Genomic DNA, 17428 nt, shown 5'->3' with positions numbered 1-17428 from the left:
CTCACTCCAGAAAATCAATGCACCGTATTGAATTTATTTATTCAACTCTGAGACTAAAATTTAATTTAATCACGGCTATACAGCTAGTATATACAACGAAAGTTTACATCGTGTAGTATTATGCTTAGCAATCATTGTATGATAATCAATGGTGAGGGTGCTTCTACACTATGGGCCATAAAAAATATTTCCATTAACAAATCTGATGATCATCGTATTTCATATTTTCTTGAGGCAAGCACTTTTCCTTTCCTTTTAAATAAATCTGCATTCCATCCCCTGTCATTTTCTTATTTAATGTTATTTGTTCCATTTTTTCTTTCGTAAAGAAATTGATATATAATTTAACTGTCTGGTAGACACCAACGCTTATGTAAAAAAAAACCAACGGTATGCAGTATAAAAAATTATTCATCCCTCTGTCTTAATTACTCGGTGAAACAGTGAAAGGTTTCATTGAGGAAATAATGACGATTATCTGGTGTAATTATCGAACATAAAAAATGTGTGTAGTTTTTTCATGTCGCACTCACTTGATTTGCTGACCATGGCGGTGGATTCGGTGTCTGCCGATAGCTAATAGAATGTAATTACTCATACCATTTTTGATTAATTTCTCCATTCAATATTTAAAGTTTTCTCTTACCAAAGGACTATTCCATTTACAGCCTAGACTTTGATAATCCACTATTGTATTTAACACACACATACGCATACACACACAAGGAGGGGCCCCGAGTGGCCGAGTGGTCAGAAGCACTCACCATTACGGATCATTGCCATCTCACCTCTGTCCGTATGGGTTCGATTCCCAGGTTCGGCCAATGTGGGTATGTGTGAAAGCTTGCAAGTAGCTTCTCGTAAGTCGGTGGGTTTTTCCGTGGTTTTCCCGGGTTCTTCCTCTACTATTTATACTAGCCACCATGTAAAGCCTATCTTGTGTTGTAAAATGGCGTTAAACCGTACGACAAAAACAACAACAGCACACACGAGAAATATCTCTCTAGCATTGGACAATAAAATGACGTACGTGTCCTTAAGCCATCGATCGTGAAACTCGTCACAATATTGTACCCGTCAACACTACATAATTCAGTTTAAACCGGCTTTTACATTCTGCTGGTTGGATCCCAGCCAAGAACGAAACGGAAATAACATTTAGGGCAGATATGCAAAAAGGTAAATCTCTCTCTCTCTCTCTCTCTCTCTCTCTCTCTGTATGTGTGATATATATTGGAACTATCTACCTGCCTACACAGGAAGGTAACTACGTGAAATTGCATAGATTCTGATCCATATTGTATTTTTGACTGCTACACAAATGAGAATACACAAAATGCCTAATGTTACCGTGGAGCAGACTGGTTCAAACACAGACGTTTGAAATCTCTATGCCGGCATCAGAATAATTATTGTTTAAATACATATGATAAAAATAAAACCCTAACTACATAATTTCTAAAAGCGTATGAAGACACATTCAAACCAGTAATTTATTTAAATATTTGTATGCGGCAATGAGATATTCAATTTTACAATTGCCGTTTTTGCAACATTTTTAGTCATTTTTTTTTAATTTTGACATTTGGCACTTGCATGACATTTTCATTAGAATATACAGTTGGCCACAAAATATTGCTTTTTCTGAGATTTTTCACAATTGTACATATTGAAACAATTTAGTTTTGCCAAATACGGTAATCCAATTAGGCATCGTGGCTTTTCAAATAGGGTAACTTACTTTAAAGCTCACAATAGTCTCGGGTTCGATACCCGTCCAGGCAAGCAAGGGTCGACTGCCTTAGTTTGTCCTTCTGAAAGGCATTTAGGATCAATTTTATCTGCATGATACAGACAATAATGTTTTAATTTTGCCGTTCAAACCAACAGAAACTGCTCACAAAATCTGCTGAAGCTGACTGGACAAAGTCTAACATTGATGACACGTGTATTTTGTTAATCTTTGAAGAAAAAATAAAATACGTTACTTTGAAACTATGATATGAAAATCTGCAGAACTGAGATCTGAGTTCAGTTGATGGCCTGCGTAAACTGATCGGTCTCCATCGCAAAAATATTAACAATGAATGCAGTGAAATCTGATCACAACTGTTACGACTCTGTGGTTCTAAACTAAATAACAAAAAAGAGTGAAAGCCAACAAGTTTTGTAAAATTCAACAAATAATGTATGTCCCTAGAAGGTAAAGTGAAAAGCTAAAAAGAACTTACAGTATTGTGAATTAAATCCCAATGTCCTAAAAGTTATATCCTAAGTCCAAATAAACTCCTCCAGTGGTATTCCAAATAAGTGCCAATATTGAATGCGTTGATGTGCTTGTAGTCTTGAACGGGCTAATATGCCAATGGTCTGCAGTATGATGATGTGCTAACATTCTTTTGATGTACCACAATATTATAATTCAAAAAGTTCTTGCCTGAATTCACTATTCGAACAAATTAAAACTAAATACAACAATAAGAATGATTCTGCTTCAGATGTTAAGGCAAGAATGAGTAATGGCATAAGTAAACAAGATTATATACCCCTCTACTTTATCTAGGTCGCAATTACCATTTCACTTTAAGAAAATGCTCCATTCTTGAAGTTTCTAAAATCACAGTCAAGACTAAAAACATGTTTACATTAATAATGATATGAATATTTAACCCACATTCTATAGTGAAATGTTTAATTGTGTATAATTGCTGTTTAAAGAATAAACTGTTATTTCTGTTATTAAGTGATAAGATTTGAAAACCTCAAACGTGGCCAATGCATCACAATAATGGGAAATATTGCGAGAACTATTTCAGCGGTTTTTAACTTCAATATCATATGTATGTGCTTCGGGTAGGAGTGTGAGGGATAAGGAAATTAAGGGCATTTTATGCTTTGTTGCACTTTCTGCCTCAATATTGAATAAAAGCATAATTTTCTATATTTGGATTCCATAAGGAATAGTTACTTAACAAAAAGAACCTAAATTGCATGTACAAATGTAAGAGTTTTAGAATTTGTATGAAAATGTCTCAATCATGTCAATCATGTCATGCTTATCAATGAGAATAACACGAAACTAAACTACTTTTTTCTGCCTGTCTTCATAAATAGCAGAATTAAATTAATTACATTGTATATAATAACTGATCAAGGTAACACATTTCTTGTTCCACCTATGTTTCTTGGCATGGGGGTGGGGGGAGATATGAGGTGTGTATTGCTGTCACCAGACTGTCTAAACAATACTTGGCTTTTACACAGGATTGTCGACGCAGATGGAAGAATAGATCTGTGTACTTCTTGAATGAGAATGTTCACTGATGCCAAAATCAATATATGAAATTATTTTTTCTCATGGGACTTGCGTATGTCTTATGGTGAATCAGAAAAATTCACCCCGCACCACCCCAACACCACCTTGAAAAAGTATCCTGGTGCTAACGCCGATGGAAGTATTTATATCTGTGTCTCAACTCTGCTGAAGTTGGTAAGACATTTAAAAAGGTAGGAAAAGGAAAAAGGACAGATGGATTACCATAAGAGGCTGATTAGTGTGATATCATACGCTAAACTAAAATGTATAATTATTCTAGATACTTTTACATCTTTAATTCATCTATCATTATAAAGTAAAAAATATTATACAATGGCCCACAGTTCACAAGAAATTTTAAATGATGTTTCGTGCTGTGAAACTTGATAACCTACAACCTCGAAAACAAGTGACTATACTCCTGACAGTACCTGGCTAAGGTGGTAGTGTGCGCTCCAAAGTGTGCGCTCCAAAGATAATACAAACTTTTGACAGTGACGTATGTAAAATGAAGTTGTTTGCATTAACAATATACACAATGGAGACAATGTTGGCATACCTTCATACCACTTTCATGTACTATGGCTGAAATTTCTTTTACATGTTGTAGTTATGGTAATTTTTTATGACTTAAGCACACATCTGATTAATATGGTTGCCTCCAGAGAAGGCAATACCCGCTTCTAAACGCAATGAATGATTTACAAAATATATAAAAAAGTAAACAAACGTTATGGGTTTTGTTTGGTGGGGGGGGGGTAGTTGGGGGTCGTTTGTTTGTGTGTTTTTTTAATTACTATTTGCCTTTTTAAGAACAGGAAGTGAAAGCAACCAAGCGCAGTTAGAATTTGATAGACATCTAAAGTAAGGCTAAGCGATATACTCTATAACCCAAATTACACTCATTATTCATACAACAAAGGAAACCCTGAGAAATTCTTTTTCTTTAAAAGTGTATCACTTGGCGATATACTTAACTGTGGAGCGCCACCTAGTACGCCATGCAGTAATTAATAAAATGGGACTCAGGAACAATTGCTCCATTTGCTCTGCCTCTCATTCAATACTATTTATTTCCTATGCTTTGTCGCCTATCCTTAAAAACGATCGAATATTGATGATTTTTACCAATGAAATCGTTAGAATAATTATACTGTTTCCATCGCCAGATGAACAAATGCGAAAACTATGTTTTAGAAAATGAATTGCATTCATTATTTTTCGTGTTTGCATAATACAAACAGTCTAAAATTCAGTCACTGAAAATATGCAAATTTTTACATACTTGAAATGTATATTATTACGGCGCTATGGTCTTAAACTGAGTAATAAAAAAGAGTGAAAACCAACAAGTTTTGTAACTTTCAACAAATAATTTATTTCCCTAGAATACAAGGTGAACGTTAAAACGAACATACGTTATTGCGAATTAAAACCCAAATAACCATAGAATTCGTAACATAAGTCCTAATGAATAAAATTTTGATTTTTTTTAGTGGTATTCCAAATAATTTCCAACCTTGAAGGTGTTGATGTGCTTGTAATGGCCGGTAGTATCTAGTGTACTAATGTACCAATGGCGTGAATTGTAATGATGTGATAAGTCTTTTGTTGAATCACAGCAATATAATCCATGGTTTCCTTGTTTAAATTCACTATAATTCCCAGTTAATGTCTCTTTCCAAGAATATTACAGAGCACTTTTTATTTCAATAGAAGGATAATTTGCATTCTATAATATCAGTCGATTCGATTTGACTGATAAATAGAAGTGATGCAATTCTTAGATTTACTCATTTCGCGCTTCTGTAATGCTTCTGCATTTCTGTTCCGATTGAAGTTTATAGGGTATGGATGGGACTGCGCCAGGCGGAACGGTCCTGTGCGAGAACTTCAAGACTCATGGTTGTAAAGGTCTTGTAGACTACCTTAGGTTGGGGTGGGGTGCTCCCAGTATTATCTTTAATTATTACAGAAGACCCACCCTGGCTCGTTTTTGTTTGAAATTGAAGTAGTGATAGAGATGCAAAGCTCCGAGCCCCCAGTCAGCGATGTCGACAGTTAAATTACTGAATACACAAAAGGTGGAATTCAAATAAACAACAAATTTAATGCCATTCAGTAACAGATAGTCCTTCCTCAAATGAAATTTAATATTCAAAACCATATCACTCGTCTTTCACTCGACCAAGTGACGGCCTATTTCATCATCTGACTTAGTGTGATAGATTTTCCTCCTGTCCTGTGTTTCTACTCATCTGTAGTATTTCTTGACTGGTACCCAGTACTCCTTCAGTCCAACATCCACGTCTTTCACCCTTCCACTTCCTTCACTTCCGTTATCTGCTTTTTTTTGTCTCCCAGAGACTCGGGACCAACTGTATCAGAGTATTTCCCTTCTCTGTCTCATACAGCTCCTCCGGTCCCTAAAAGCTTCCTGTCCGAACACACACAAGGACATTAGTATATTCCTCAAGCTATCTAGTCTCACACTAAACAACAATCTGTCATCAGATAAGCCATTACCTTCTTTGGTCACGCATTCGTGCACATCGAAATACTCATACTTTCTGGTATGGTATACACGGTATCAACTGCTAATCATGCATATATCAATAGATTTTATCACATCGGTATATATAGATTCTCAATCTTATTATACAGAACAATATCACATAATCAGACGCATTTCTGTACATTACACTTTTACAAAGTGTACGCAGATATCCACATATCGGTGCGCTGATATATCCTTACACATTATACTCCTACAAAGTATAAACAAATAGTCAAATACCCCTATTAACTAACGTTGCACACTGCAACCGTTATACAAAGTCATAATTCAATTCAACATTTGCAAATCTAGAATATCACATGAATAAATGCACGAAGTTACTACGAATTAACCAAATAGCGAATTACAATATTAATTCTTTACATAAACATTGCTCATATCTCAAGATATACATGTAGATCAAACCCTACAAATGGTAATTCTACGTACAAACGGTTCCAGTAATAAAGTATACATACTGCACATAATTAAGTACAATTACCTTGCCGTAATAGATTGCGACAGTCGAGCAAAATAAGTCACTGACCTGTCCGAAGCTCCTTTGTAATTCCCAGAATAGCAATATTTCCCGCCAATTTCGAATGACGTCGGAGTAGCTTATTAATTTCTTATGCAATTCCCGCAAGATGGTTTAGCGACTACTGACGTTTAGTTTCAAGACACTAGATTTAAACTTGTGATTCCAATAGTGGCCACGCCTTGCTCAATTCCGAGTGGATGTCGATTCACCCATGGTCTACTTAATTAGCAGACATTGCCCCCTCCCCGGCATTCTGTTAAGGGTGGATTTACGACCCCCACTTGATGTTCCTTTCAGCCTAACACCGGCAATTCATGCCACTTACCTGTGAATCGCACGCAGCCAAATAAGGCGCCAGTAACAAGTTCCTATGGCCATGTTATATACAACTGGCTTCCCACCCGTCCTTTTGGTGTCGGCTTACACTATCGTAACATAAGCCGGCCGGCCAGCTGTGTACACATTGCTTTGACACTCATTGTTCCCAAGGCTGACACTCGCAACATTTATGAAGCGAATAATTAGCCTCAGGGTCTAGCATGTACATGTTGCAATCTGGCTATTGTTCCTTACTTATAACGTGACAATGGTCAATGTTGAAATGTTTCATCTTCTGACAACCTTGAGCTCACCCGTAGACCTTATTTGGTAATCGCTCTTCTGACATCCTGCCGCCTAGGCCTGCTGTCTCGGCTGTAATTTAATCAATCGAGTGTGAATGCTTGTAATGTCTGCCTGTGTGAGAACCTCATGGTCTGGGACCCTGTCCTGCCATCTTATCCTTTTTAGTTTCGGCAGGTGGCCCATGTGAAAATGTTTAAGTTTCTTAGTATAGAATCTGTACAATGTCCAGGTTTAGCAAGTATACAGCATGGACGGCAACAATATGGCTTTGTAGACCTTCGGTTTTGTTTGTTGATTGATCCTTCTGAACTAAGACACATTGTGCGAGTAGTCTGCCAAAGACCACACTTGCTTTAGCAATTTTGGCATTGGTTATATCATCGACGTGGACTGCACATAACATGTGCTGCCGAGATAGGTGAATTTGTATACTGCGATGAGGGTTAGATCATTTGCTGTGATGGTAGGCTCTACATAATGCTTTCCTGGTACCTTTATTATTCATATTGATTGTAAGACCAAAATTGTCACAAGCTGAAGAACAATGGTGCATACACTGTTGCCTGTCAGACTCAGATTTGAGATTCAGGGAACACCCGTCAGCAGATAGGATAACAATAACAGCCACTCCTAGTAATTTTGTTTTCGCCTGTAGACTCCTCAGATAGAAGAGCGTGCCGTCAGTCCGGTTTCTGATATCGATCCCAATGTCATAGTCACAAAAGGCATCAGTAGGCAAGGCAGATAACATCATACTGAGGATTGTAGCCAACACACAACGTTGCTCAATATCTTCAAATATGCACTGTTGTAACTGTATTATGCAAATTAAAGTTCTTTTGGTTACTTATTCGTTTTCTTAAATCAACGGTCTAGCCAACATATTGAAAGGCATATATATTGCTTATTACAAAACAGACTACAATATTGATTCGAAATCCTAGCGTTGGTCAGCATGTTGAACGGTAAATATCTTGCAAGTCAAAATATATATTACAATACAGATTAGAAATCCTAACGTTACATTGATGGTGAAACTAAGTCCTCTCGACGAACTTCTGGTCGATTTGGTCTCAAGCATATGCTTGCAAATTACACAAGGCTTGTCTTTGCAGCAATACGTGTCTGTGTACTTGTTTGAGTTTACACTGGCAGGTACCAGATGATCCAAGGATCTAAGGCATACAACCATATGAAACTCCTGAAATATGTCCTTCAAACGTTCGGATGATTCAACATGGTGCCAATGCATCCGAATGATCTGTTGTAAGTTTGGGGCATCGGGTGTAATGCTATATCAGGAATTCTAATTTTGTTAATAGCCTCTTCGATGTACCCATTTCAATATTCTAATTTGTCATTTGTGCTCTCTGAGTCTCTTTTCAAAATTACATATTCGTTTGCTTTTTTTTTTTTTTACTCCGTGATGCTGTACCAGCTGGTTGGGAATAGATGTTGACAAGAGTCAGTTGATTTAGAATAAAGGTGAGTTTCTATGTTTCTCCAGGAATGTGCTTGAGTATCCAGAGAGATGTTGGACTCGTTTAATGCTTCTGACGTAAAATTAATCGTAAGATGACATTTGTTAGCGAATTAAATGCGTGTTTTGAAGTTGAGTAAATAAAATCTCTCTGGTATGGGGTCAACTGGCAGACGGTAAGTCATTGTTCTGTAAACAGTGTGAACTGTGATATGCATGTTTTTGACTGCATAATACACGACTTCAGCGCTCTAGCTGGTAAGTCATGAGTTTCTCAGAAAGTATCGTCTGAAAGTTGTCTGTTTTGCCTCAGCGATATAGTCAGACGTATTCATGACAACAACGTATGATCCTTTGTCTGCAGGCTTCATAACAATGCTTTCCTCTAATGCAGTTTATTTTCACCGAATGCCTTTTCGGTCGGGAAAAATTGTCCTATTTGGTATGGTTATGTTCGTGCGAGTTAATGTCAATTTCCACCGTAATCAAAACATGCCTCATGAGATGGATCATTATTAGGGTGTAGAACATAATCACATTTTGGAGGGGATCTATGAGGTTCATTGTTACTGACATTGGGTTCTCCAGTATCATCACTAAACGTTTCCTTGAGTCTCTTCCTCCATGCAAAACTCTCGAATATTCGTTAAGTTCCAGTGCAATGTACCTATTGGGCCGGGAACAACAGTTGGGGCCCTTGGAGGGAAGACTTGTCTCAGAAGTCAGACAACTTAATTAATTACAAGTTTATGGTTATGACAGTATTTATTATGTTTATTTATGTTTTAATACTCCTGTTTGCCGAAAAAATATTACTGTGAAACGTTCTATTCTTTTCGTTTTCCTTCTTCCATGAAGAAACGACGTTTGGGAATTATATGCAATAAGTGATGCCTAGATCATCTGCTGTGTTATTTGTCTGACATTAGGTCTTGTGATGACTTAAAAATTTATTGTCTGACCATTCGACACAAAATGTGATATAAATATACAAATCTTTAATTATGGTACTTATCTGTCTATTTGCAGGTGGCACCTTCAGTGCGTTCCAAAGATACCGACAGATATGCAAATGTTCACATGGCAGTCGATGCCGTCATTGGACGTCCCGTCTGCTACCAGTTTTTCTATGCTCTTCTTTCATCCTATACTTATGCCTGTACTCAAACATCTTTGATAGCATCAGTATTCCTATATTGTTAAAAAATATAAACGGGGTTCCAAAGGGTATTTGGAATAACACGTTAGGTTCCCTATCTGACTTTATAAATCTGGAAAACATCAGTAATTTCCAGTTACGGTTACCACTAATAAGATCATCGACGAATTCGTCTCCAACGTCTAACCCATCATCTGCCCCACTTATTAGTCAAATCACTGAGAAAAATGTGTCATCCCCATGGACAGAAAGGATACTAGAACTAACAACGAATCAAACGAAGTCTCCAGCTGTTCAAATCATTCAACAAAATGTGTCATCGCCATGGAAGGAAAGGATACGAGAACTGACAAAAAAGCAAACGAAGCCTCTTCTTACATTATTCACTTCTTGGATTGATAGCGAGGACAAGTACCTAGTCCATAATCTAACAACACTGAACTGGTTATCACTTCGTCCTTTTGTTATGCCGATTGTGTTCACAAATGAAACTGCCTTAGCAAATGTGTGTAAAAGTGCTGGTTGGGTGGTTTTGCCTTTAAGAGTCGCCGCAGATGGAGTCCCGGTTCTGAAGTATATGTACATTGACGCGATGAGAAGGTTCGAGTCCAACTTTTACGCATTTGCTAATAGTGACATCTTATTCACAGATACCATGGTTGATACATTGGTTGAAATCCTACAAAATAATCCAACGTCCCATAATTCTGCTGAAGATAATTCAACATCGCATCATGATAATTTAATATCCCATAATTCTACTCAAGATAATTCAACATCACAGCATCATACTTTGATTGTCGGTAGAAGGACCAATGTTTATAATATAACAATGGAGGAAGGATCATCTTGGAGTGAAGTAACAAAGGTAGCGAAAGAAAGAGGAGAACTTTTTCAAACTGATGCTGAGGACTATTTCATCACGTCTGCATCGTATCCGTGGAATGGTATACCTGAAGTAGTGATAGGGCGTAGGGCGTATGATAATTGGTTGGTTCTAAATGCCCGAAAGCAGAAACACCAAGTCATAGACGCAACAGACACCATTCTAGCTGTGCATCAGACAACGAGGCACGGCAATTATGAAGGCATGTTAAACAATAATAGAGATTATAATCATAATTTGTTGGCATCATTGTACAAAAGTCTACATTACGGTTTGGGAGCCACCGTATGTACGGAATATCAAACAACAATAAATGCGGGAAATATTTTGATCACTTCTCGAAATCTACCGAAGTATTGCGAAGTTGTATGAAAACAGAATTATGAAGAATTGCAACTAAATAGTTTGTTTAGCCATTATGCAATGGAAATATTTAGACATTCTTTAACGTTTGCATCTTTTATTCGTAGGCGCATACTCAGAAGATGGCAGGCTGAGAAACTTTTGATTGTAGAGGTATATACATATTTTGTGATTATTTATTTATTGAATGAGATTCATGATTTTTGAATGCGGGAAACTCAAACAAATTTTAACTTCTTTAAATATCGTGACTAAGTCACAGGTTTGCTTTTATGACCATGTGTTAGTATTCAACTGTTACTCGCTTGCACACGGGTAATACGTTTCATACTGCTTGAAGTAAACATGGCGGATAGTAATTGAAAATTATAGGCGATATGACTGAAAAATTGTTAAAAGTTACATTAAAAATCCAAATCACAAACACATACCGTCAGTTTATGATATGCGATAATTTTGTCTTCAGTTGTCTTGTTTTCTTACGCAATAAAAACTTGGTAACAAATGAAAAATAAACATGTAACGGGTACCTATGAACGTTAAATTGTATACTAAATTTTGAACTTTATTGAAACTAAAAAAGCAACATATTTATATCCCATTTATATACAATTAATGAGCTTTAGTAATGGTTGGTTTTCGACCACGGAATCTGGAGATCATTGTTAGTTGTTGATCGGATGATCTTGGTTCAGTTAGGATAGGGATATAGTCTGGAGAAAGATCGTTTAAAGAATTATATGTCTTGATTCCTTTATAATACAGAATATTTTTTATGAGTAGCCATTGTAGCCGTGAAAACAAAACATTCGAGGGAATCATAATAGGAAGTTTCAGAATTATTCGCGTAGCCCTTTTCTGGTGCTTGTCAGTTCTGGATAGATTGTAATTTGATGTGTTCCCCCTATGGTACAACAGTAATCTATTAATGGTAGTAAATATTTTTTAAAAAGATCAAGTAACATGGGAGGTAGAAATAACAACAATAATTTTAAGAGAGTTAAAATTCTGACTACCATTGCACATTCGTGATTGATATCTAGATTTCAAGAAGCAGTTGAATTTTGACTGTAGACGCTTCTCAGCCATTTTAAGCCAGAAGTATCTCCGCGTTAGTCGATTTCCGTTTACCTTTTATTAGATACATTAATATGCTTCATGTTTTGTTGACACCAAACTGGCATATTTTTTAGGCAGATCTGAAGTTTATTTTCAGTGGAATCAAGAGGTTTACCAGAGAAATGCAATGTAGAGTCGTCAGCGAAGAAACCTGTGCTAGAGTGCACTGGACACAAGGCTAAGTCATTGATAAACAGAAGAAAAAGAAGAGGTCCAAATATAGATCTTTGAAGAACACTTTTTAAAATATGACTTGATTCTGAAGTATATTTACTCGTACAAACAACATGGGGTCTGTTAGTGAGATACGGCGTGAACCAAGCAACTGTTTTTTAAAAACATTGTTGGCTGAAAATTTTAAATGAGCACCAATTGGTCAATCAAATCGTATTATTTTTTTTAAAAACAATGAATATTGCGCCAGTAAGATCGCCTGATTCGATCATTCAACATTACTACACTCATTATTAAAGCCAAATTACCATATTCACGCAGATATTCTGATATTTCACTATCAAACACTGAAGATACAAAATATACCATTTCCTAGCCTATGGTAATTGGCTTATTTAAATAAGACACTAATTAAATAGTGGTATGTATATTTTATTTGTTTTGTTTGTTGGTTTTTCTGCACGATTATATGTTATGTATATATGTATTTTGTATTTGACCTTTGTCCAAAATCAAGTTAATGGTGTACCTGACTAGTGATATTCATTTTGTAAAAGCGTAAGCTTTATAATATTTATCGATCATTCTGAGCTGAATACTCAGATCATTGTTAATGGTAAACATGTTTACTTCGGTTTAAGCGAAAGATACTCTCTTGATTCTTACCTGAGAATCTACCAGAAAATGGTAATTGCAACCTAAGTCAAGTTCAGGGGTATATAATCCTGTTTACATCAGGATTATTCATTCTCGCCTTAACATCTGAAGCCGAAACAGTCTTATTGTTGTGTTCAATTTTTAATTTGGTTTCATTTATTTTTTTATTCAGCGTATTATTTACATGAATTACAAAGGGCTCAATTGCATTCTTGGACCATAACATTAATTTGTAATTATAGTGAATTCAGACGAGGGCATTTTGGATTATATTAGTGTGACACATCAAAAGACTGTTAAGATATCACCATATTCCAGATCATTGCATATTAACACTTTCGAGGCTACATGCACATCAACACATTCAATATTGTAATTTATTTGGAGCACCACTGGAATTTAGTTGGAACTCTATACGTTTTGACCTGTGAAAGAATTTTTAGGACTATTTAGGAATTAATTCATAATACTGTTAGTTCTTTTTAAATTTCACTTTGTGTTCCTGGGAAATAAATTATTTAAGACCATAGATTCGTAATAGGAGATAGAAAGTTAAGTTTGAAAACTAACACGTTTTGGTATAATCGTTTTTATTTGTATGTTTTATTTTTATGAGTCTGTATGTTCACATACAAAGACAGTGTGCTACGCTGGAATTAAACAAACAATTATGTGAAGCACGTACACGAAACCTTTTTGAACTATCTCAAGTAATACAATCTGCTTCATGAAAATCACTCAGGTTTTCGAAACGATCGTCGTTGTGAAATTGCACTTATATATGTGATTGACAAGTGGTTGAAAGCATTAAAGTAAAAGTGTTAGTGATCTCTGTAATAATGAATTTTCGAAAGTCTTTCGACCTAGTAGATCATGAAATTCTTCTTGATGAGTTAAAAATCTATGAATATAGTCAAGACACTTTTATGTAGTTTGCATCATAATTGGGGGATAGATCTCAGCAATGTCATATTATATGGAAACGTATCCAAAAAATAAAACCATACGTTGTGGAGTATCATAAGGTTCTATCTTAGGTTGCTTGTTATTTGTTTTGTTCACAAAAGGCCTACTCCTGAAAATATAAGATGCGGTCTCATCAACTGACATGTAATTCTCAAACGCAGTTGAGCTGAACTTGATGTAAACGCTATAAATGCCCTCAAGAGACTTAAAATGTGGTGTAATGGAAATGGTATGACCCTCAATGCACATAAAATTCTTGCTGCTAACTACACGGTAGAAACATTGGATTGGCAAGATGTGCTACATGTTCTGAATGACAACCTAGATCTGAAAATAACTTGTTTTTATAAAACTCTTGGAGTTAGCTTCCATTGGTCTCATCATACAAATTATCTTTCAAAGAAAAGATAATGTCTTAACGTGGGCTTCAAAGAAAATCAAGACCTTCGTTCCATTAAAGTACATGGTTACCTTTTAAAAATGTTACATGCGACTTCGTATTGGCTACTGTAACAAATTTTGGTGATACCAACTTCCATAAATATGAGATACAATTCTAGATTTCAGGAAATTGCATATAAAATAATCAGTAAATAGATATTGTTGAAAATGCAATGCTTACAATCAAAGTATTTCCAATGTGTGAAAGAGTATTCTTGAGAGTGTGTCTATGTGTTTGTGTGTATGATTTGGATTTTTAACATAGCTTTTACAAATTTCAGTCATATCACAACGATGTCTGCATTGTGACAGTTTATAGTGACTTCTAGCATTGGTGCATCATTCCGCAGACATGAAGCATGATGTCCCACCCAATCACATTATCCTGACACCTGGCCGACCAGTCCCACCACTAACCTCTTAATATTGAACGCCTAGCGAGGCAGCCGTTAGTACCATTTTTATAAGTCTTTGGTATGACTCGGCCGGGGTTCGAACCCGCGACATCTCACATCCAAGGCGGACGCTCTAACCACTAGGCCACCGGAGCGGTCAGTATTATTGAGAAAGACAAAATGGTTTATAAGGTAACTAGAGAAAGAATCTGCCACATTTATATGAATACATATTTCCAGAAAAAAATAATCCGCATGATATTAAATTAGCTCAATGTATTTCTTCATGCTACAATAAGTATATTAGATGGTTGAAATCCAAAACTAACCCTTGACACCCCACCCCGAAAAAGATAAGGTAGTTTCCAAAGTACAAGTTTCACCACCCATGTCCAGTTTTCACTTCTACAGCAATATAGCATTTAAGCCGAAAGTTGTAAATAGTGTGTGTGTGTTCGTATGTGTATATGTGTGTGTGTGTGTGTGTGTGTTATAATTTTGCATAGTATGCCTCTAGGTAGATTATTTCTTATTTGTAACTACCTGAGTAACCATAGGTAATATTATTATTATTAGTATTATTATTAGTAGTAGTATTATTGTTCGAGCAGACGGGGTATTAGAGTGATTGAAGTGTCAGTATATACAATATTCATAATTTTTAAAACTAACCCCTAATTATATATATATATATATATATATATATATATATATATATATATATATATATATATATATATATATATATATATATATATATATATATATATATATATATATATATAATATTCATAATTTTTAAAACTAACCCCTAATAGCAATACTGCATGATGGTACCACAGAAATCCAGGGGTTGGGGTTGGTAAATAGCTGACAGCAAGGTTTCTACTTAGCAATACTTACCCGAATATTTCGATGGATGTAAATGACAATTACAGATGCTTTCAAAAATTAACACTTTGCATTTATTGTTGTGATATCCTTTGCAAGCTAATTGGCCAAACACTTCGATAAACAAAGTAATGTAGAAAACGCACAAGTAAGATGCTTATCCCATCAGGTATTTCATATTTTTATCATTTCTAGTACATATGTACTGTTAATACTGACTGTTGCTTTGCTCTTAATCTTTTAATCTTACAATACTATATTTCTTTCTTAGTAAGTGTACTTTCCTCAGTGTAGCCAGTTTTAAACTTTTAACAGTATTTGGTATTCAAGCTTGATGTACGACGCAGATTTGTCTTTATTTGAAATAAATAAAAGAAGTCCACATAATTTGTCCTTTCTATATATGAACAACTTTTAAGGCAACTGGTATGACCTAGATTTTTTTCTCAATCTCATATAAGTCTAATGTTACAATTCTTTTTCTATCAAACAACGACCTTTATTCATCCTTTTTAAATTTTACGAACAATGAAAACGTGTATATTGATACAGAGGGTATTAATCGGCGTACTTTTGATCATCAAACATGAAGTATGTACCGTTTTAGGTATACAAGTCTACATATTTCATTTACTCTTCTTACATTTTAATTTATCCATCTTTTCAATGTTTGAAAATATATTTTTACCTGCATTGTATGACATAGATATTAGATTTAATCAAGAACATACAGTCAACATAGTTACAGATATGTTACTGATATTGTACTAAATTATTTAATTAATCCATTTTGTATATTAAGATAGATAGTTTTACTTATTTTCCTTGAATATAAAACTAATATTTAATCAACCTAACTTTATCAAATAGATTTTCGATCTCGATCTAATTAGTAAAGTGCATATAATTTCTTTCCCTAAGGTGTTTTCTTATATTGTAATAATTTTAACGTTAAAATGTATTTCTGACATAAAGCTTCAATCTTGATCAATATAAAGCACAATTAATTAGTTCAGTTCCCATAGAACTTAACGTTAATATTTGGTCAAATTAACATACTTTGATGTAAAATGGGTAAAGCGCGCTTACATTTTATGACTGTTCTATCGAAGAGGAAACGTTTAAATGATTGCTTCGCGATTCGTTTTGGACAAAGTTCATTTTTATGTGCTCACTCTAAAAATCCAGCCCGATGAGACCCCCCCCCTCCCGTGTGCATCCCCATTAGTACCTGTGCGGCGAATTCGATACAATAAAATTGGCTAAAGCCTATTAAAATGTACACTTACCCAAACTGCGGATTCTTCTGAAAAATACGTTTATTTATTTTCAGGTAATTATTTTCATTAGTTTATTATTCTTATAGATATCTCCCCTATTTCGCATTGTAAACCCAAACCAGTATATGCAGAAACCTAACCAGGCCATTTTTGGTTCTGAGCTTAGTTGTGGTAATGTATTTATACAATTTACACATTTAATTAATATCGGTTCGGTAATCCTAGGCCCCCATTTCCTTTGCTCTATACAGAGTGTTTTTATTGACATAGTGTGTCTTAAAATTCCATATACAGTTTATAATATTGTTATCTATTTTATATAGTTTTTTGTTGTTTATATCTATGGATTTTAAAAAAAAATTAATTTTCGCATACATATAAGTTTTGTCCACTTGTGCTCGCTCTATTAGATTAAGTGTCATAAGCACCCAGATATCTACATTCTTTTCTACTTTGTTTCCTATATTTTTGCAGTTCTGTTGTTCCTCTCCTTTTCCAAAAAAAATCCCTAATGCTTTCACTCGATTTTTTATTAAATGAGGGAAAGTCCGGGGTGATTCCCCCGCCAGTTGCCTATTT

General features: G+C 35.2%; 1 protein-coding gene across 1 annotated transcript; it reads left to right on the top strand.

Annotated features, from left to right (window-relative positions):
- Positions 1-1049: 1049 nt before the first annotated feature.
- LOC149782959 (uncharacterized) lies at positions 1050-15956 on the top strand. Its single transcript, XM_089934516.1, has 2 exons — positions 1050-1179; positions 9548-15956. Exons 1-2 carry the CDS (start codon positions 1170-1172, stop codon positions 10933-10935), a joined length of 1398 nt encoding a protein of 465 aa, XP_089790642.1. The 5' UTR covers positions 1050-1169; the 3' UTR covers positions 10936-15956.
- The last annotated feature ends 1472 nt before the right edge of the window (positions 15957-17428 follow it).

Source organism: Sinohyriopsis cumingii, chromosome 15 (genome assembly GCF_028554795.1).
Source record: "Sinohyriopsis cumingii isolate HCF-2022 chromosome 15, ASM2855479v2, whole genome shotgun sequence".
In the NCBI taxonomy this organism is placed as follows: Eukaryota; Metazoa; Mollusca; class Bivalvia; order Unionida; family Unionidae; genus Sinohyriopsis; species Sinohyriopsis cumingii.
The sequence above is the reverse complement of the archived record's forward strand: the minus strand, read 5'-3'. Positions and strand labels throughout refer to the sequence as shown.